Source organism: Ceratotherium simum, chromosome 3, assembly GCF_057802395.1.
Source record: "Ceratotherium simum simum isolate JZ-2026a chromosome 3, ASM5780239v1, whole genome shotgun sequence".
NCBI lineage: Eukaryota > Metazoa > Chordata > Mammalia > Perissodactyla > Rhinocerotidae > Ceratotherium > Ceratotherium simum.
In genome coordinates this window covers 45,020,191-45,042,321 of record NC_141902.1, presented here as the reverse complement: position 1 = coordinate 45,042,321, position 22,131 = coordinate 45,020,191, and the positions used below count along the sequence as shown (strand labels likewise).

Below are 22,131 nucleotides of genomic sequence, written 5' to 3'. Positions count from 1 at the left end.
TGGGCAGTGTGATACAGACTCTAGGTAAAATTTGGGGTTCTGAGATGGGCGACATCAACTGCTGATGAGCCTAGAGGTGGGCCTGGACCTGGACAATGAATTACCTAATCAATAAGTATTTGTGGAGCCTCCTGACTCGGTTTCTCCCTGGTGGCCCTTCTGTGGTATTTTCCTTTACAGTCACGCTTCCCTTTAGCTGGGTAATATAAGGAAGTATCATATGTATAGTGGGCAGCTGAAAACGTTTCCAACATCACTAAGAGGTAGTTTGGGATAATGAAATGGTCTCTGAAGACTGGAACCCGGTGTCCTGGGTCCCGAGTGGCCTGACAGTCCTTCAGTTTAACAGTCCAGAGGGGCAGTTAAGTCCTGAGCAAAGCGCAGAGTGGTTCGGGGCACCTGCTGCTAGGAATTACCACCTGGCCTCAGCCTCCAGGTCGGCCAGCTCTGGTTCCCGCTACCTCCCGCTCAGGCCCTCTGCCGTCCCTCGGCCCACTCCCTTTCTCGGCCCCCTCCCCCTCCTTTCCCTTCGCTCGCCGCCATTTCCGACTACGCCTTCCGCCCATTTGGGCCCTCCTCGGCTTCCGTCCCAGATGATCCCTCCCCGAGGCTGCTGCTGCCGCCTCCTCCATCTCCCGGAGCTGGAGGCACCTCCTTGGCCAGTGGCGTAGCCGCACTTTGTGTCGAGGCCAGCCAGCTAGGGGCGGAGGTCCGGAGCCTGGTCTCGAACGGAGCGGGGGGCCATGGAGAAAGCGGCCCGAGGCGCTCTCCACATCGACTAACGCGGGCCCGATACGGCTGCAGGCGCCATGGACCGAGCCCCCGCAGACCAGGTACGCGGTCTCGGGCTGGGCCGGCGGGCGGGGGTTGGGGGTCGCTGCTTCCTCCCGGACGGGCCCTGGTCTCCGAGCGTGGGCCCGGACGGCCGGAGCCCTCGAGTTTCTGCGGGCGCAACCCCCCTTGCCTGGGAGCCTCGCGGCTCCCCACTCTCCTGCATTGTTCCAGATGCTGCCTCGGGCGTGGGGGCTTTTCCAGCTCTGGATACCCCCCGCCCTGGGCTGGGGACTCGATTTTGCCCTTCCTCCTTGGCTTAGTGAAAGAGGCCAGAAGATTCCAAGTTGTCCGTGCTTCCCCGAGAGGAGGTTTTATAACTTTCAGCGAATTCCACCCCTGTCCCCCCCCGCGCCCCATCCCCTTCAGTTCTGGAATGTGTTCTCAAGGTGGAAAGGCTTTTGGAGTCTTCTTAACAAGAAAGCCTGTCAGAGAATGTGTGATAACTACAGATGAAGGGGGGAGTATGAGCTTTTTTAGATCTACGTTTCATTGAGCGAAGCATTGTTTTACAATGGTTTTAGGGAGGTGTTTCCTTTAAGATATGAAATACTACGGTTTCCCCTTGCCCTTCTAATTATTTTGCAAAAATTAGTATTTTTTGAAAATCGAACTTATATTTTAATTGTGTAGGATCCGAAGCGTGAATTCATTTGCAAGCCTGTTTTCATAGTCGCAAAGTAGTCCCATTTAAATGTTCTATTTTGTTTTGAATTGCATCAGATTCTTGATTATCCATGCTAGTAGGTGCTGAGAGGTGAGGATGATGACAATGTAGAAAATAATCTAAAGTAATAGTTTTTTTTCCCTCCAAAAGTTTCAGTATTTTGCGTTCTTGAGACTATGAAACGACTTAATTTGATGAAGTCGAAGTTTATTCACTGTCCATTCGCCTTTTCGTGGGAGGACTTTGCCCAGTGATGAACTAGGCAAACAGATGAAGGAAAAAGAGAGACTAGTGATTCGCCTAGTTATTTTACAAATGGATAATTAGCACCTGCAAAAATAAGACAAGATTTTTCAAATTCCTGTATATGTATATATCTAGGTGGTCAGAGCCAGTTCTGATTTTGGAATCGGGCTCTTTTAGCAGGCAAAGCACAGCTTCCTAGTTGTGTATATTTGTTTTTATAAAAGCTTTGATTAAAAAAAAGCTTTATGTGAATTAGACTCTGAAAACACAAAGGAGTTTTCTGAAACAATACCTGGATTTACCAAAGCAAAATGGATTGGAGCCTCTTGACAAATGTATACAGGCTTTCCTGTGACCTAGAGTATTCTATATACAGCCTATATCCAGTTTAATGAAAAACAATTTTTTGAGTATCTGTCAAAAATGCCTGAGATGTCAAAGCCGGACAGATGAATAGGAAATTTTCTTGAACGATTTTCCTGTATGTGTGTCACTAATGAAAGGGTTAAACATTTTGGTCCTTCCCCATGATGCCAGAACTGTAACCAGTAATGCTACCATATGTATACTTATGGTTCCTTTCATCCTAGAGGAAATATAGTTAACTATTTAGTTGGTAACTTTTAGCATAGATGTTTGTGTGTGATTATCTAACAGCAAGTGCTACGGAAATTAAACTAGAAAGCCTTTTCTTTCATCCTACGTCTTTCCAAAGTGCACAACCTACTAAAACCTTGAAGAAATTTAGGGATTAGAAAAAAATCATGAATGTAGATTTTCTGTTGAAGAATCTTTTCCTTTTTTTCCCTGCAGTACCTCCTGCCTGTTCCCTAGCCTAATCCTAAATGAGGGCACAATTTGAACCACCCCCTTTCCCCGTTCCACCCGCCCCCCACCCCATACTCACAGGAACTGAGATCCAGAAAACTGATGCTGCTTTGCCTAGTTCTTGCTGTAGGCAGTTAATTCAGGGGTCCATGGATGACCTGGAAGGAGTGTGCTTCATTTTATGTTAGCATTTTTCTGGGGCAAGACTCCATTATTTTCATCATATTCTCAAAGGGATCTATCATTGAAAAAAGGCTAATAAGAACCATTAACTTAATGGTAGATTAGGGGCTAGAACTGAGATTTCTCAATTTTGTGGAGTTCTTGATTGTTTCCACTATACCATAGAGTAATGTGCTGGCTTTTCCAGGTTATTTGGAATATACTTTTATATTTTTACGAATGAAGTGAATTTAGATAGGTAAAAGTCATTAAAAATATATGTGGTATGTGCTGAATTTTCATTTCTCCTCACAAAGTGTTTTCTCCTTTTAAACCAGTTTTGGTTTATATTCAGAATTTCTGCACATGCTTACAGCATTAAAACTTACTTATAATCTTGTAGTGCTTAGCAATTCATAGAAGTTTGATTTTTAAAAAACGGTATTTAATACAGATAGGGGAAGTGGGGAATGCATGGTGAATAAACTTCAACTTCATCAAATTAAGTCATTTCATAGAGGTCTCAAGAATGGAAAATACCGAAACTTTTGAGGGGCAAAAACTATTGTTTTAGATTATTTTTTACATTGTCGTCATCCCTGCCTCCCAGCACCTACTGGCATGGGTAATCAAGAATTCGACGCAATTAAAAACAAAATAGAACACTAATGGACTTGCTGCATTTCATCCTAACCTAATTGAAATCCTTGGAGTATTGCACAAGTGTAACTTTTAAAAAATCAAAGTGTATTTTGCCTGAAGGCATTCATGTTGCTGTTCTTGACTTACCTCTTTTTTTTGTTTTAACATAAGATCTTTGTGTAGAAGGATAAACTGTGTAAATGTTGATCAAGATTATGAAAAGTTACTGGAACGTGTGCTAGAGAATAGCCTTAATTGCAATAATGACTATTTGAAAGAGTGTTATAACTTAGAGAATCTCAGGAGTATTCTCTTTTGGCAAGACTGTGTTAAATCAAAACAAGTAGCTTAATTTTAACTGCCAGAGTTAGATGTTCTAAGAACAGATATTACGTGGTATAGTGCATTTTTTTTTTTTGCCTGTAAAAGAAAAAGCTGGAGTAAAGGGATGTGAAGAATAAATCATGGAGTTCGTTTTGTTTATAAAGGCTTAGTGTTTCTATTTTTAGGAAATTTAGGACAGTGTTTTGAGATTTTTTTAATAAACAATGGCCTTAGAAGTGACAGAACACTTAGATTTACAGTCTCTTTTGTATTATGAAGTAATTTAAACATTGGCTTAATTTTTAGTACATTAACATTAGATAAGTTCTTTTAAAAGAATTTACAAAATTATTCATCGCTAATGTCTTTAACTCTTAGAAAAGCAAATGTGTAACAAATACATATGACTTCATGGAAAGTGCTCTTCACCAATAAAGATACAAAATTATCTGGCTTATAATTTTTTCCTTTAAATAATTTATAGACTTCAGATTATATCAGCACTGCAAGTAATTTACTATAAAATAAGTAATTTACTATAAAATGTTTTTTATTCAGTAATACTTATAGTTGGCCTTTATGGTTATAGGTAAATGACTGTCTTAACAGATTTTAAAAATAATACTTTTATAATCAAAAAAGAAAGTGAATAATGCTCATTTAGTGAGAATACCATTTGGAAATTTAAAAAAGCATTTTTCCCTAAGCCTTTAAATGAAAGAGTGAATAAAAAAGTAGAATTATAGGTCATTGAAAAGTATTAAAATACTGCATATGAAAGTCTGTGGGATGTGGCTGAAGCTATATTCTGGGGCAAATGCCTCGTCATAAATGTTTTTTAAAAGCAAAATAAAAATTAAGCATCCAAGGCAAGAAGTTATGGAAGACCTCATCAAAGCAAGAGAGAAAGTAAATTAAAAACAGAAATTAATAAATCAGATAACCCAAAAACTAGTATTAAATTTAGAAAGCTGGTTTTTCGAAAATACCATCAGATTTTAACAGGATTAGATGTGGTCTGTTTTAAGAAAAGGGGGAAAATGTTTGGATAGCAAAGCAAGTGGGCAGAGTCTAAATTAATTCTTTGATTTTTTTTTTCCTCAGTGTTTTCTGAAGTCTTGCAAAACTTATGTATATATATATATATATATAACTACTGTAGTTTGTTTTGGCAAGTGGTTTACTTTCAGTATAAGCAATTCCAATCAGAAAACAATACAGCCATCAGGTATCTCTTAAGCATTAATCATTTTTTCCTTCAGAAGACATTTATTTTATCTTTGGCCATGAGATGTAAAACATCTTAATGTTTGATATATCATATTTTTGCCTTAACATAGAAAGAATGTTGAGGGTTTGCATGGTTATATATTTTTTCTGTAGGTGTGTGGTACATACTGAAATTTCACTGTGGGAGAGTGCCTTACTATGTTCTGCTTCAGTTGTGATTTTAAGTGGGTGTCATTTTTATATTGCTTAATCTGGGAAAATTATTTGCATCTTCTGGAGGTTCTGTCTCAGAGGAGTTTAGTGTGCGTTTCCTGCTGATGTGTGCTTCATAGTAATGTTTGCTCATTTTCCCTAAGCCAGTCTAGTTTAAGTCTAGCACCTAAACCAGGTGCTCTTTCCAGAACATGTGCTCCATGCATATTTGTTGAATTATATAGACTCTCATGATCTGAATGCATTTGTTAATAAACTCTTTTAAACATAATTTTATAGTTTTATGTTCTGATAAATTCTTGGGTTTTCTAGATTATTCACATCAAAGAAATTATATTATTGATGTTTGTTTTAATATGCAAAATTCAAAATGAATGTGAAACTACTTGTTTTTTTTCCAAATACAGGTTTCTGAGATTATTATGATTTTTCATTAGTTTGGAAAATTTTAAAATAATTGCTGAAAGATAAAGATAATTTTACTATGTAGATAGTTTTTTTTTTAAGGAAATAGTAGTACAGGAATAGACTTTGTTCTGTGTAGCTTAGACTTATTCCGATTTATATTTTCTCTAAGGAGACAATTCTGCTATAAAAAATAGATCTTCGCAAAAGTAGAGAGACTAAACACAGAAATTCAAACTGAGGAGTGTCATTGTATGAAGTAACTGGTCTAATTTTTTCATAACATTTTGTTGTCCACTGTGTAAGACATTGTTCTTTGATTTCTGTGCTTACGTGATTGAAATATTGCCAGAATCTGTTACTTACTTAACATATGGTCTGTATGGGCTTTATTATGTGGAGTTTTAAGAATAGTTTGGGATCTTAACATTACTTTTCAGGCTTGAGAACAACAGGTGCTGCATTTTGATGTATGATACTGAAGGCCCCAAAGTCACAATAAGCAACTTTGAAAACCAGACAGAGTTGTAACTGCAGGGGAAAGTTTGCCAGTCTGTTCCTACTAGTGACATCTTCTGTTTGTGCAGCTGTTGACTACAGCAGCTTCTCTTTTTTGCTAAAAACAAAGGATCATTTCAGTGTTTGTGAGTTTTATTGTTGAACTCTGATACCTAGAATTGCACTTACAATAGAAACCAATACAAACCTAATATTTAAGGGTATATACCGTGTATATGTGCAGACAGTAGTTGTAAATTATGCATAACACTTTTTGTACAGTGGATTGCCTAAGATCATAAAACTCTTATAAAGTGCAAATGAAACTAGGTATAAAAAACTTGTTGCAACCTTGACTTGAACAAGAATTTGAATTTGTTGTTACTGAAGTAATTTATGAGTTGGTATTATTTTGCAGGGGGAGGGGTTGTCAGGAAAAGTGTTACTTTTAAATTATCTTATTTCTTTACAATTATATTAGTATTGTTCCTTTGTTCATATTAGACTGAGAATTTGATGTAACCATATTCCTTGCTTTAAAAATAAAATCCTACTGTCTTCTAGTCCAGGTTTATAAAACTGTTCAGAGAGTTCTCATATTTTCAAAAGGACTTTTTGGTTTTTAAAAGAAATTCTAAAAATGACATGTTTAGGGGGCCGGCCTGGTGGTGCAGCAGTTAAGTGTGTGCGCTCCACTTTGGCGTCCCCAGATTCGCAGGATTGGATCCCGGGCGTGCACCAACGCACCGCTTGTCAAGCCATGCTGTGGCGGCATCCCATATAAAGTAGAGGAAGATGGGCATGGATGTTAGACCAGAGCCAATCTTCCTCAGCAAAAAAGAGGAGGATTGGGATTGGATGTTAGCTCAGGGCTGATCTTCCTCACAAAAAAAATAAATAAATAAAATAAAATAAAATCAGCAGTTGTTACTTCTTTAAAAAAAAATTACATGTTTAGCGTAGTTAAAATGTGATTTAGGTTTTCCCTCTTATGCATATGTATGAACTAGATAAAGCAGGTTTCCATTATCTGTGCATTATTGTTGAAAATCAGCTTTTTTCCCCTAATTGGGGAAACATTTATTAGGTTGATATTTTATACCTTATATAAATAATTTTTGAGTTCTAATGACTATTACAGTGAAAATTACTGACTTATGCTATTAGCATTTGAAGCAGTTTCTGCTTCCTTTTTGTTGAAATTCAAGAAACCAACTTCAGTTCACAGATAGTTTTGTAAGTGCAATTACTGTATCTACTTCAGATTTGGTTAATAGTACAAAAGTAGACTTCAAAGTTAAACCAGGTTGGGAGGAAGGATATTGAATTAATACTGCTATAGAGTTCAGATTTCTTCTCCCTCTCCCCCCCTTAACAAGCATTTCTGAATATTGACAGTGGACTCTTTTTAGAGAACTAATTTTCTGAATAAAGGCTGTGTATTGAGCATATCAAGTCTTGTCTTTAGATTTTCTTGGATTCATTACTGATTACTTTTGTGAGAAACATGCCTGAAATTTATTCTGAGAACTGTGCCTTGGTGGGAGCTTCTAATAAATGCCACCCTAGTGGATTTGTTGGGATAAAGTTCTAGTTCAGACTATTGCTTTGAGGTAATTGAGTTGAGTGGTTGAAACATTGGATTGCATTTCACTTACTGATTTCTTAAAGAAGTGTTTAATATCTTTTTAGATTGTAATATTTATGTGGTTTTTAACATTCTGCTTTTGCAGAATGTGCCTATAGATTTTTTTTCTTTTTATAATTAAAATTTTAAATTTGTTGTTAAATATAACAAACACAGAAAGAAAACTGCATAAAACCAATGTATAGCTAAGTGATTTATTATAAGGTGAACACCTTGTAAGTATCACCCAAGTTAGAATATAGAACTTGCCAGGTACACCACAAGCTTTCCAGGTGCCTCCTCCCAATCACAAGCTCTTTGCTAAGAGTAATTCCTATGCTGACTTTTATAGATCTTATTTACTTTTCTTTATAGTTTTGTCACCCACATGTGCATCCTTAAATACTTTTGTTTTTTTAATGTCTTTTAAATCTCTATAGATTTATTATAACAAAAGATACAAAATAAACTAAAATGTAATACATATTCTGCATTAGTTTAGTTTGCTCTACATGTCTACTGGGAAACTAAAGTACTCATTTTTTTCCCAGTTTAACTGTGAACCAGAAGTTCTTTTCCCCTTATGTTAGGTAATTTTTTTCATTCATCTTAGACATTTTCCTTCCTATTAATTTAACCATGCTAATCTAATTTCCTGAAATCAACAGAAATAGACTGTTTTTTAGACTATTCAAACAAATATAAAGTAATTGTTCTTCAGAACTCTGTTTAATGATTTTTTTCCCTTAACAAAATTAGTCAAAAACACATTGTTTTGTCTGAAGAGCTAGATTTCTTACTACCAACTTTATTTTTGGACTCTTGAGGTATGACTTCCGTGTTCTCTTGATTGTTTTAACAGCTTTGGTTACATAAGAAATGATTTCATTGAAATGTAGTAACTTTTAGTTTTTCCCTATTTTATTTGATGGCTTTGTCTAAATAACTTAATCATATTTAATTATTTTAATTTGACGTTGCTGGTCCTTTGGATGTTTTTTGAATTCTGAGAAGAAACCTAATTATTGTTTATAAAGACTGACTCTTCTATTGTTAAATTGTGAATTTATATTAAGTTTTTTGCTCATTTGTTAATAATGTGTTTCACTTTCTTTTTGAAGAATGTCAAGCTGTCAGCTGAGGTAGAGCCATTTATTCCCCAGAAGAAGAATCCTGATACATTTATGATCCCTATGGCACTCCCAAATGATAATGGCAATGTTTCTGGTGTAGAACCAACTCCAATTCCCAGTTACCTGATTACTTGTTATCCATTTGTGCAGGAAAACCAGTCCAATAGGTAATTTGTTTATTATTATTTTCTTTTTGGAGGGTACAGGGGGTAGGAAAATACAGAAGTTGGCAAAACATACTTCTTAATTTTTTTCCTTTTATAACTTTTAAACATTAACCATTTCTTTATTTTTTCAGAGGAGTAAATAAATCCAAATGATGTAGAAATTTGGAAATTCTTAACATGGATTATTTTCTCATTCTTTCTAACGGGAAATGGAGTTCTTTGGATATATCTTCTATAATAAGTCATTGAGATTTGTTTGAAATTAACTCAAAGGGAGGAATGAATTATTCAGAAAGAGGTGAACAGAAACTCTTTTTTGAGATAAGACATCTAATCATAATTGCCAAGACAGTCTGGCATAAGAAGAACATACCAAGGGATAGTACTTAACTTCAAAGCTTTTATGGTTAGCCTATATCTTTAGACTCTGATTCTAGTTTAAATTTAGCTTATATGCTATGTAGTCACAGGGTGACTTAGCAAAATGTTTACAATTCAGATAACGTGTGACCTAGTGGTTAGGGTGTAACTTGTGATAGTCACGGTAGCCTTTCTATGTTTCTTTCTTTCTTTTTCTTTTTTCTTTCTTTTTTTTTTTTGTGAGGAAGATTGGCCCTGAGCTAACATCCACGCCAATCCTCCTCTTTTTGCTGAGGAAGACTGGCCCTGGCCTAACGTCTGTGCCCATCTTCCTCCGCTTTATATGGGCTGCTGCCACAGCATGGCCTGACAAGCGGTGCATCAGTGCGTGCCCGGGATCTGAACCCGGGCCGCCAGCAGCGGAGCACGCACACTTAACTGCTATACCACGGGTCTGGCCCCACGATAGCCTTTCTAACCCTGCTTAGACTGTCTGAATGTTTAGCACTTCATTGATGTTGTTCATGTTATTGCTGTATAAAAGTACATTCAGCCTCTTTCAAGTTATATCACACACAGAAAATTATACTCCTCTAGGCTCTGCCCAACTACCCCTGAGGGCTAAGGCAATCAGTATTTCTGCATCTATTTCTATATCTATAACCCATTGTGGCACACTAATGTGCCAAGGCACATTCTTTGAGAAATTCTAGATGTATGAGATAGGAGACCACTACAACTGGCTTCTCAAATATTAAATATTCACATAAATAATCTGAAACTCAGTAGTTTTCAGGATTGGACAAACAGTAGAAGCTAAGGGATCCTTCTCAATTGAAGTTAGCATTATATTAAAAATCTTTGACCTGTGTTGGACTATGTTTGAAGTGATTTGTAAACTAAATTTAATAATACTATTTTTGTCTTTGACAGAATGGCCAAATGTACAGTATGATAAATTTAATTTTTCTTACCAAATAATCTTTGAGAATTCATGAGTAAGCCAGCCAGTAGATTGTTTAAAAATATTCTTAGAATTACGGCATTGAACATTTTTCCCTTTTGCTTTGTCATGGGAATAGTGAGGAAAAGCTCTGTGCTCCAGCTCTCCGTGACCCCTCGTTTGTCAGCAGCAACCTTGTGCGAGGAGGACTGCTGAGACAGGAGGAATCTTGCTGGGGCATCATAGAAACTGCACTGGAAGACGCTCTGATGCTAGGGATAAGATGGCAGTGGCCAGGCTTGTCTTTTTCTTCTTTTCTTTCCCTTGGACCTGGAGCCTGCTTCCATTGCCAAGGAGGGAGCCAGGAAAAGAGCTGGACTAGGCCAAGTGGTTAGGGGAGTATGGGAGAGGAGTAGGAGGCCCTGAGACTGAACTGAAGTATGAGAGGTAGAAGAATCAAATCACCCGTTATAATGATCACCTTACCCAATGATGACCTTACCCTGCTTTTTGCAGAAGGCTGTCGTAGTTGTTAGCATTGGATGGGAACTTTGGATTACCTCTGTTGGCAGATCCAACAGCTAGGTGTCCAACTTTTAGGCAGAAATATCTTGAGGAGGTTGAGGGGAGAGTTACAAATAAGAATGGTATGTACTTTTAAAATTTTGGAATGCAGTAAAACTATCAGGATGAATTTCTGTATACTGTCTGTCATTTAAATTGTTATTACGTGTATGTAATAATCTCTAACTATAGCAAAGAAATTTACAAGATGGTAATTTTATCTCCTTTTTCAGAATCATTATGAAGCCACTGTTCTGAACTGTTTTTTCTTTTGTTAAAATGAGTTAAGAGATTTTATTTTAGCATTACTTTTAGACTTGTCAATATATTTGTTCTTTTTTGATTTGGTTTTACAGACAGTTTCCATTATATAACAATGACATACGATGGCAACAGCCCAATCCAAACCCTGCTGGACCATACCTTGCCTACCCCATTATATCTGCTCAGCCACCTGTTTCTACAGAGTATACATATTATCAGCTGATGCCAGCACCGTGTGCCCAAGTTATGGGTTTCTATCATCCTTTTCCTACACCTTACTCCAACACCTTTCAGGCTGCAAATACTGTGAATACTATAACCACAGAATGCACTGAGCGTCCAAATCAGCTTGGACAGGTCTTCCCATTGTCCAGTCATCGAAGCAGAAATAGTAACAGAGGGCCAGTGGTACCAAAAGTAAGTGGATGATTTTAATTGACTTTTATGTTTGATATTTTTGTTGTTAATAATAGTATAAGTAATTTGCTACTTATATTGATCAGCCTTTAATGCTGAATTTACTATAAAACATTTCATTCACTATTAAAAAATAGTCAAAGGTATAGCGTTTATAAGTAATTTTTCCTATTTTTTTATTCTTCCTCATTCTTAATTGGTGATATAATTTATAGTCGTCAAGTTCCATCAGAGTTTTACATAAACATAATGCATAAATATTTCCAAATTATTTTAATTTAGTGATAAAAATTGCATAGTGACACCAGTATTAATAAGTGGTTAATTTGGAGTCTGTGCTAGCAGTGTTGAATGGCTAATACAATTCAGGATATTTCGGTCTTCAGAATTCAGCAGGAGATATGGAAAAGAACATTTGTGATTGATTAACTTTCTTCAACTTCATTGTTTCTATTCTTATGAATTTTTAGTAGGAATAGCAGTTTGTTCTTCAAAGGATGCTTTACCGTATTAAATGAACACAGGGTCTTCTAGGGCTGAAGAAAATGAAAGATAAATGTGTGAAACCACCTTTAGCCAGGACCAGCCTTTTGACTGGGGGAAAAAAAAAGACATGAAGGCCTTGAAATCACGAGAGAATTAAGGTTTATTCTAGGTAACTGTTTCTTAACTAAAAGGTTACTATTCTGTTGAGTCCTTAATATCAGAGGAAATGGGAGAAAAACCATCTTAGCACTTTTGAGCTAATAAAGGCAGGGTGACTTCTTAGATGCATCTTATGACTGTATCATTAAGGAGCTAATGCTTTCCTAGATTCCATTAGCTCAGCTTCTTCAGTGAAAAGTCTTTGCTGTCTTCTGGCATACTTTTTACAAATTAAAATACAAACAAGCAACCTCTGCTTTTAGTGTTCATTCATGGAAACACTCTGGATCAAAGGAAATCATTTTGAGACCTCTGAGAATCAAAAGAAATAAGTATTGAAAATAAGATAATAGTACATAACTTTCAGATGTTGAAGAAACATGATTTCTCATAGTGCATTACCAGCACTTGAATTTAGGAAGTTAAATTCAGAGTTCTATTATGTAATTTGCTATTAAATGATGAATACTCATATTTTTAAAAATGAAGGAAAGGATCAGCTATTTTGTATTTTCTTTTTAAACTCCAAAGCAGAAATTTCTTTTGTACTTCATTGCTATCATAAAACTAAAATTTGGGCCGGGCCTGTGGCGTAGCAGTTAAGTGCGGGCACTCCGCTCCTGGCGGCCCGGGTTCGGATCCTGGGCGTGCACCAGTGCACTGCTCGTCAAACCACGCTGTGGTGGCGTCCCATATAAAGTGGAGGAAGATGGGCACAGATGTTAGCCCAGGGCCAGACTTCCTCAGCAAAAAGAGGAGGATTGGCATGGATGTTAGCTCAGGGCTGATCTTCCTCACAAAAAAAAATAAAATAAAAATAAATAAATAGTACTAAATTTAGCCTTTGGATAAGTTACCACCCTTTCTATTACCCTTTTAAATAAAAATTTACCACCCCTTAAATGACATGATTATACTCCTATTGTTTATTAATTATTGAGAAAATTAAAAATGCAAGTAATTAAAAATGAATTCATATTTTATTAATCATAGTAGTATTAATGGTTATTTGAAAAATAGTGTATAAATGTGTGTATAATACATTATTTAGCCTATTATGATTGGCTGCAGATAATTTCATGAAATCCTAACACAGTAACTCTGTTTCCTCATGGGTTGGGAGCCACTAATTTGGAGCATACATTTAGGTGTATTTTATAGTGGATGTGTATTTTATAATGTTGAGTTCGTTGAGTAGGATCTTAATTTTTTTTTTTTTTATTTAAATCAGCAACAACTTTTACAACAGCACATAAAAAGCAAACGGCCATTGGTGAAAAATGTAGCTACTCAGAAAGAGACAAATGCATCAGGTCCTGATAATCGATCAAAAATTGTGCTTCTGGTAGATGCTTCACAGCAAACAGGTAAGGCAGTGGTTCTTCTATATACATCACTGATTTTTATCTCTTGTCGTGTATTGACTTTATAATTGTGGACTGTACCACTTTTCAGGATTCTAGACATCCATCCTTCCATTTATCCTGCCACTTTGTGAAATTTTCTAGGAAGGATAAAACAGTCCATGTCCTTAATGTTCTTTCAACTTGCTTGCTGGCTTATGTACAGTTTTGAGCACAGTTTATGTTTCCTTATTCCTTTATAGTAGGGGAACAGTTCAGAAATCAGGGGTGGAGTTTTGCAGACATTATATAAATTTGAGGGACTCATTTTGGTAGAAATCAGAATTGTACATGTTTTTTTAACTAGATTAAAACCCTTTGTAAAACCTCCTAATATCCTAGTAGTATCATTATAGAAAGAAGTTAGCAAGTTTTTGGTGCCATATTTTAGCATAGATCTGAACCAAATCTATGAGTGACACCTATATCTCGTCAAACAAAAATTTTGGACTAGTCGGATATCATTTTGTCAGAATTTTTTAGAGGACTGTATAAGCATTAATAAAACAGCTTTATCCTGGTAATAGATAAGAATTAATAGTCTTGCAATATTCCAGCTGTTCTTCTGTTTGTATCATGAAATTCCAATTTGTATCTCTGATCTCAGCTTAGTAGCTATAGAGTAGATGTCTATCTCCGTTCATCCATTGTCATTGACACTAGTTAAAAAAATCCTTGTTAATGATTCAAGGCCAAGAATTAGACCTGTTCAAAGGCACATTTGTTTTTTACCCTTCTGCACTTTCCATTCAAGTGTGGTCTGGCTTGAAATGAATTAGATGGTGCATACTTTCTTTCATTCAGGCTGTACCTTTTCTTTTGGACATCTCTTGTTATCCTTTTACAATTGCTTAGATCCATTAGGAGCAAGAAAGGATCTGGGAATCAGTTAAAAAACAATCTTGCTGATAGTACAGTCATTGTGTGGTTTGTAGGGCATAAAGCAGTGAGATTAACAGACTCTGACAATGCTTGGAGTGGCTATGGAAAAGAATCATAATGTAATATATTACAAACTTTTCTATGTTTTGCTTGTTCTTAGTCATAGGAACCCATTTCTACATGCTTTCAACCCTGGGACTGCTTTTAAAAATTATCCTTCTTTAGTCTGCTCGTTAAGTAAGCACAAGACAACCTTCTGAGGCATAAGAATTAGAAAATGAAAAGATGAAAGTGTAATTTGAGAAGAAGATTATACCTTCTATCAGTATTCTTATTCTTTATTTTCAAATTCTGAGAATCATACGTTCTATCAGTACTTTTATCCTTTAGTTTGTTTTTAATTTCTGAGGATTAATTGATATCAGTCACAGGTAGAATGAAATATTTTAGTTTAAATGAATTTGTAACAAATTTTTACTCGAACACAAGAGTTTATTAAGATGACTAGATATAAGATAATATACAAAAGTTAATGGCATTTTGGTAGGCTACCAACAAACAAATTTAAGAAAAGATACCATTTACAATAGCAACAAAAATATAGAGTTTCTGAGAATAAACCTGACAAAAATGTACAGGACATTTATGCAGAAAACTATGACTTTATTATAGGGTGTTTAAAAAAAACCCTGAATGTCATGTTTCTGCAGGACAATTTGATTTTTCAAGTATCATTTTTCCCAAGTTAGTTTGTACATTCAATGCAATTCTAATCAAAATTCCAATAGGAATTTTTGGTGAATTTGACAAACTAATTCTAAAGTAAAGGAGCACTGGTCCGAGAAGAGCCAAGACATCCCTGGGAAAGAACTTTTCCTCTAGATATCAAGACTCATAAAGCTATCTTAATTCCTATAGGTTTATATAAAAACACAGTACACAAAAATTAAACAGAACAGAGAGCCTAAAAACAGACTCACATGTATGTGGAAACACATATATGGAGAATTTGACAGAGATAGCATTACAGATCCCTGATTTTACCCCATGCAAATCTATTCCAGAAGGATGAAGGACTTAATGGGAAAACCACATGTAGAAGAAAATATAGGCAGACATCTTTATGACTGCAGGGAGGAAATGATTTCTAAAATTAAGAATTTCTGTTTATCAAAAGTGAGTGAAAGAACAAGCCAGAAACTTGGAAAAGATTTTTACCATGGATATAACTGACAAAAGATTAGTATGAGGACAATAATTCATATGAATCAATAAGAAAATGACCCCACCTTGCCCTCAGGGCCCCTGGGACACTGTACTAGAGGGCTGAAACAATTTGGCTGGACTATAGGAATCTTTCCTTTGACCCAGTTGTCCCACTCCTATGAATGTATCCAAATGGAATCTCCCCCTAGAAAGAAAAGGGACCATTTGATTAAAGATGCACATTGTAGCAATGCAACAGAAACACTGAAAACTTCTCAATGTCTGGTAACAGGTGACAAGTCAAGAGAAGTACGGGAGATCCACTCATTGGAATGATATGGAGCTTTCTTACATTATAAGTATGAAGAACATATACATAATATTAAACAGAGCACAACTCAAAATTATATTGATGCTGTATAAAAATTATATATGGTTAGGGCTGGCCCCGTGGCTTAGCGGTTAAGTGCGCGCGCTCCGCTACTGGCGGCCCGGGTTTGGATCCCGGGCACGAACTGACACACCGCTTCTCTGGCCATGCTGAGGCCGCATCCCACCTACAGCAACTAGAAGGATGTGCAACTATGACATACAACTATCTACTGGGGCTTTGGGAAAGAAAAAGGAGGAGGATTGGCAATAGATGTTAGCTCAGAGCCAGTCTTTCTCAGCAAAGAGGAGGATTAGCATGGATGTTAGCTCAGGGCTGATCTTCCTCACCAAAAAAAAAAAAATTATATATGATCAGAAATGTGGAAAAAGGAAAATTTGTGATTTGTTGGGTTGGGAGGAGATTATGAGAGTTTTTTTAATGTCTTATGATTACAATTTGTGAAATATAGAAATAGGAAACAGACAACTCAGTAGAAAAATAGGCAGAAGTCAAACAATCCAAAAGTAAAATGAAGGAGTACTTCACAGAAGGGAAAACATTAGTGGTTAAAAAGCATCAGAAAAGATGCTCAACCTCATTATTAATCAGGAAAATGCAAATTAAATCCACAATGAGCCATCTATTTATACCCAATAATTGGCAAAACTTGTAGCCTAGAAGACAGCATCAAGTATTTGGTAAAAAGGTGATCAGTGGGGATATTTATATCTTGCTGTTGGAGTGTAAACTATTTTAACCACCTTTGAAAATGATTTGGCATTACTAAGTTGAGTATGTGTATCCAAGTAAGGCTCAGCAGTATTTCTGGTGGAGAAACTTACACATGCACACATAACCATTCATGTGTCTGTATAAGAATGTTTACAGCAATATTGTTCTTAATAGCAGAGCCCAGAAACAACCTGTGTCCCATCAGTGGTACAAAGATAAATATGTTAGGGTATATTCATAAACAGGCACTCTAGGTTCCAGTGACAATGAATTACAGCCACATGCGTCAGAATCTCAAAACCGGTGTTGGGGGTGTGAGGGGTGGGAAGGAAGTCACAGAAGAATATGTACAGTATGATTTCATTTTTATAAAGTTAAAACTGCAAAATTATATTTTTTATGTTTTAGGAATACAAAAATCTCTGGAAAATCTATTTTAAAAAGTGAAGGAAAAGGGGCCGGCCCGGTGACATAGTGGTTAGGTGCGTGCGCTCCGCTTCAGTGGCCTGGGGTTCGCAGGTTCGGCTCCTGGGCGCACACCGATGCACCGCTTGTCAAGCCATGCTGTGGTGGCGTCCCATATAAAGTAGAGGAAGATGGGCGTGGATGTTAGCCCAGGGCCAGTCTTCCTCAGCAAAAAGAGGAGGATTGGCAACAGATGTTAGCTCAGGGCTAATCATCCTCACAAAAAAAAAGTGAGGGAATGATAAACACAAAATTCAGAATAGAGGTCACCCCTAGGGGAGGAAGAGGATGCAGTGGTGGAAGGGGGCATGCAGTGGACTTTGAAGGATTGGTGGTGCTCTCTTCAATGGCTCATGGTGGTTTGTTGTAGTATTAATTATACAAATATTTTATTCTCTTTTCATAATAAACACAGATTATAAACCGATTTGTCAGGAACATCTTACCTTTTGATGATCTTTTAAAAGTTTTCACCTGTTTTCTCCCTTTACAAAGTTAGATATCTTTATTTTCTTATAACCTTAATGTTAATTTAACAAGAATTTGTCAACTTGGTCCTCACAAAGAGTTGTCACACTTTCCTTGCCTTGTAGATTTCCCATCAGACATCGCCAACAAGTCTCTCTCGGAGAGCTCTGCCACAATGCTTTGGAAATCCAAAGGCAGGAGGAGAAGAGCATCCCACCCTACTGCGGAATCCTCTAGTGAGCAGGGGGCTAGTGAAGCTGACATTGACAGTGATAGTGGCTACTGCAGTCCCAAGCACAGCAACAACCAGCCCGCAGCAGGGGCTTTGAGAAATCCTGATTCTGGCACCATAAATGTATGTAACATGGCTTTGGTTTCTTTCTCAGTCATCTATGTCAGTATTATCATTGTGTCCTCTGCTAAAGCCTAAGTGTCTATTTTCAGTAACAATTTCTATAGTAACAGGATAGGTAAAAATGTATTTTGTATATTTTATTAATATGAAAAATATTTATGGAGAAATATTTTTTCTAAGATTGTAATAATCATGCTTCACAGGACTAAATTATGAAATGTTTTGCAAGGTATATGGTGTTGACTCTTAAGCGGAAAATAATTGTCTTTTTTGTTTCTATTTTTAGCATGTGGAATCACCTATATGTGCAGGTACTTATTTTCTGCATAGTAATTTTGCTATACTTTCTTCTTTGTCCATGCCAGAGTTTTGCTTTTAAGCATGAAGCTTGCTGATGCAAAAAATTTAGCAATCTCTCAAAGAGATTCAAGTAAATTGGAAAGTACTACAGTTTTGCTGATAAAATTGAGAAAATAATAGCTGGAAGTATTCTGCAAGATGATATTTGTATTAGTAAGACCAGGAATACCACTTAAAGTTGACAGGAAAATTTCCAGTATTACGTTTATAGTGACTGAATTTCCATATAGTCATGCACCGTATAGCAACGTTTCAGTCAATGACGGACTGCATGTACAACGGTGGTCCCATAAGATTAGTACCATGTAGCCTAGGTGGGAGTAGGCTGTGCCATCTAGGTTTGTGTAAGTATGCTCTATGATGTTTGCACAGTGACAAAATCGCCTGACGACACAGTTCTCAGAACTTATCCCTGTCGTTAAGTGATGCATGACTGTACATGAAGTTCAGGGGCAATTTAGGTTTTGGCATCTTTTATAAGTAAGTCATATTTTTAAATCTCATTTGTTACAGGTGGTGTAAATTGGTCCAATGTAACTTGCCAGGCAACTCAGAAAAAACCTTGGATGGAAAAAAATCAGATATTTTCTAGAGGTGGAAGGCAGACTGAACAAAGAAATAATTCACAGGTGATTTGAATTAGGTTGGAGAAATTTGATTAGTGTGAGATGAATTATTATAAGTGGTATAGTGGTTTTGAAGGGCAATGTCCTTAATTTTTTGAGATGCATATTAAATTATTTTAAAGTAAGGTATTACGGCTGGCCCAGTGGTGTAGTGATTAAGTTCACGCGCTCTCCTTCGGCGGCCCAGGTTTTGCAGGTTTGGATCCCAGATGTGGACCTGCGCACCACTTATCAAGCCATGTTGTGGCAGCGTCCTATATAAAGTAGAGGAAGATGGGCACAGATGTTAGCCCAGGGCCAGTCTTCCTCAGCAAAAAGAGAATTGGCAACGGATGTTAGCTCAGGGTTAATCTTCCTCACCAAAAAACCCCCAAAACAAAGATATCATCATAGCTGTAACTTTAAAATGGCTTACCCAATAAAATTATTATTTAAATAATGAAACAGAATGGCAGAATGTTGAATGTAGGTGTGTGTGTGTATGTGAGTGTATATTGTACCATTTTCTACTTTTCTATATTTAGGAAATGTATTTGGATATTTCATAATTTTAAAAAAGAATACCCTCCAGTCCTGCTTCATCTGCCATGACATGTTCTTTCTTTCTTTCTTTTTTTTTTTTGTGAGGAAGATTAGCCCTGAGGTAACATCTGATGCCAATCTTCCTCCTTTTGCTGAGGAAGGTTGGTCCTGGCCAACGTCCATGCCCATCTTCCTCTACTTTATATGGGACGCTGCCAGGGCATGGCTTGACAAATGGTGCATCAGTCTGCGCCTGGGATCTGAACCTGTGAACCCTGCACCACTGAAGCGGAGCGTGTGAACTTAACCGCTACGCTACCGGGCTGGCCCTGCCATGACTTTTTCTTATTCGTATAAAAATCATTTTACTACCTTAAAATATTGATTCTTTGAGCTTCAGGATGCAGCCTTGTCCATGTGTCTTTACTTGACTATAAATACCACAAGCCACACTCTGTGCTTCCTGCAGGGCCATAGATGGATGGCTGCCTCATGCTGTAATGTGGCCAGACTGGGCAGCTTCCTGGTCTTAGGGAGCAAGATCTAGCTGCAGGGGCCAGCCCGGTGGCACAAGCGGTTAAGTGCGCACACTCTGCTGTGGCGGCCCGGGCTTCGCTGGTTTGGATCCCGGATGCGCACTGACGCACCGCTTGGCAAGCCATGCTGTGGCGGCGTCCCATATAAAGTGGAGGAGGATGGGCACGGATGTTAGCCCAGGGCCAGTCTTCCTGGGCAGAAAAAGAGGAGGATTGGCAGATGTTAGCACAGGGCTGATCTTCCTCACAAAAAAAAAAAAAAAAGATCTAGCTGCTGTACAGCGGAGCAAGTTACATACTGCCGTGAATTTCTAGTAACTGTCTTCCTGCATTGGTTGTCTATGAAACCAGGGAGTTGTTTAGTGGTCAGCATTTTTCATTTTCAATTTTTGATAAACTTCCTGGATTCCTTAAATCTGGTTAAGGAATTAAAGTTATCTTATGAATAAATCTGTGGATAATCTCAAAGAGAGGAGTAAATTACTAATGGATTAAGTGGACCAAATACTTGCCTGTTCCTTTTCCTCCCTGAAATAAAGTACTTGAGGTGTACCCTTACATTAATTAGGCTGTCAGGAAGGCCTCTTCCCTATGGTTATTGCTAAAATGAGTCAGTGTTGTTTTTGGCAAGCTCGTGAGGTAGTGTAGCTTTATTTGATTAAAAACAAAAGAGCTAAAACAAGAATTGTTATATAGATTAGATAAACAACATCTACAAAATGTTTAGTTAAGTGCTGAAAATTTACATTGAAATTTAACTGCTAGACCTGCCAAGTTCTCAGTCTCAGTACTGTTATCTTTGGTATCAGCAGTCCACTGGAGAGGAGATAACGCTGATATGTGTGGAAAAACATTTTATCCCTGCCTCAGAACTGGTATGGAATGGTAAAATTATGCAAATACAAACAGTATGTTAAGTTTTGTTTATTTCGTATCTCTTCATTCCAGAAGAACTGGAGCCAGATGTTGAACAATGTATTTGTTTTGTTTTCTACTTCTGATGCTGTGTTATACTTTTCTTAAGTATGTATTTGTTTGATTTTTGATGTGCAGAATGTTTTTTTCTTTTAAGTCAAATTATTTTCCCCTTTTGCAATTTCTGATTGTTTTTAGGCTTAAAAAGTCTTTTAGAAATCAAATAAATATTCACTTGTATTTTCTGCTACTTTATAGCATAATGTTTCAAGACTTTTATCTGAGATTTATTTTGATGCATGGTATAACGTAATGATATAGATTTTCAAAGTAGTTAACCAGTTGTCCTAACATTGTAATTCATTATTTTCTCTGATTTGTGTTGCCCTTTTAGTCATCAACTAATTTTTTATGTCTTGGGTACGGTTTCTGGGCTATTCCATTTATCAGATTTTTCCACCTGTACCATGCTGTTTTAGCTACTGTACCATGCATTGATTTTTAATACTTTTACCAGTGTCTTAATGTTTGAAAAGGCAGATTGTTTCTAAACTCTGATGTAGCCTTAATTTTAAACAGTGGGCAGAATCTAAAAACTTAAGTTTTTAAAAATGGTTTTATTTTGTGAATAGGTTGAAAAATAAGAGATGAAAAAGGTTATACAATGAAAAATCTCATTGTCATCCATCTCCCCTTGTCTTCTCCTCTTCCCTATATCTGTCCCACTTTGTTGAGTTTTTTGTGTATTTTCCCAGAGTTTCTTCATGTCATTATAAGTAAATACAGGTATGTGTATTGTGTTTTATCCACTCTGTTCTGTGCTCTGCTTTCATCACTTAACAATGTGTCTTGGAAACATTTCCATATTATTACATAGAGGGCTTCCACATTTAACAACTTCTTACGTTGTATGGATATATTCTTGTTGATTTCTGTGGTCCTATCGATGGACACTTGAGTCGTTTATAAACTGCTGCTGCTATAGACATACTGCAGTGTCATTTAGAAATATGTGTGTATAGCAGTAGAATAAATTTCTAGATAAGGGGCTGCTGGGTGAAAAGGTAAAGTCTGCTCTGTCATTTGGTAAATATCACCAGATTGTATCATTTTACATTCTCA

The 22,131-nt window shown here is 36.8% G+C and overlaps 1 protein-coding gene across 3 annotated transcripts in view; it reads left to right on the top strand.

Moving 5' to 3' along the window:
* Positions 1–566: 566 nt before the first annotated feature.
* Positions 567–22,131, top strand: part of SECISBP2L (SECIS binding protein 2 like) — a 54,881-nt gene continuing 33,316 nt past the window's right edge. The window contains exons 1-8 of one of the 3 annotated variants that reach the window (XM_087426981.1): positions 567–833; positions 8,795–8,973; positions 11,197–11,521; positions 13,398–13,533; positions 17,821–18,050; positions 18,337–18,361; positions 18,924–19,039; positions 20,907–20,969. In XM_087426981.1, the coding sequence (XP_087283107.1) occupies positions 810–833; positions 8,795–8,973; positions 11,197–11,521; positions 13,398–13,533; positions 17,821–18,050; positions 18,337–18,361; positions 18,924–19,039; positions 20,907–20,969 (1,098 nt within the window). In that variant the 5' untranslated portion in view covers positions 567–809. Of the gene's footprint in view, positions 834–8,794; positions 8,974–11,196; positions 11,522–11,822; positions 12,177–13,397; positions 13,534–17,820; positions 18,051–18,336; positions 18,362–18,923; positions 19,040–20,906; positions 20,970–22,131 lie in introns of those variants that run through there. The other 2 variants (XM_004421554.2, XM_087427000.1) reach the window with 2 other exon arrangements.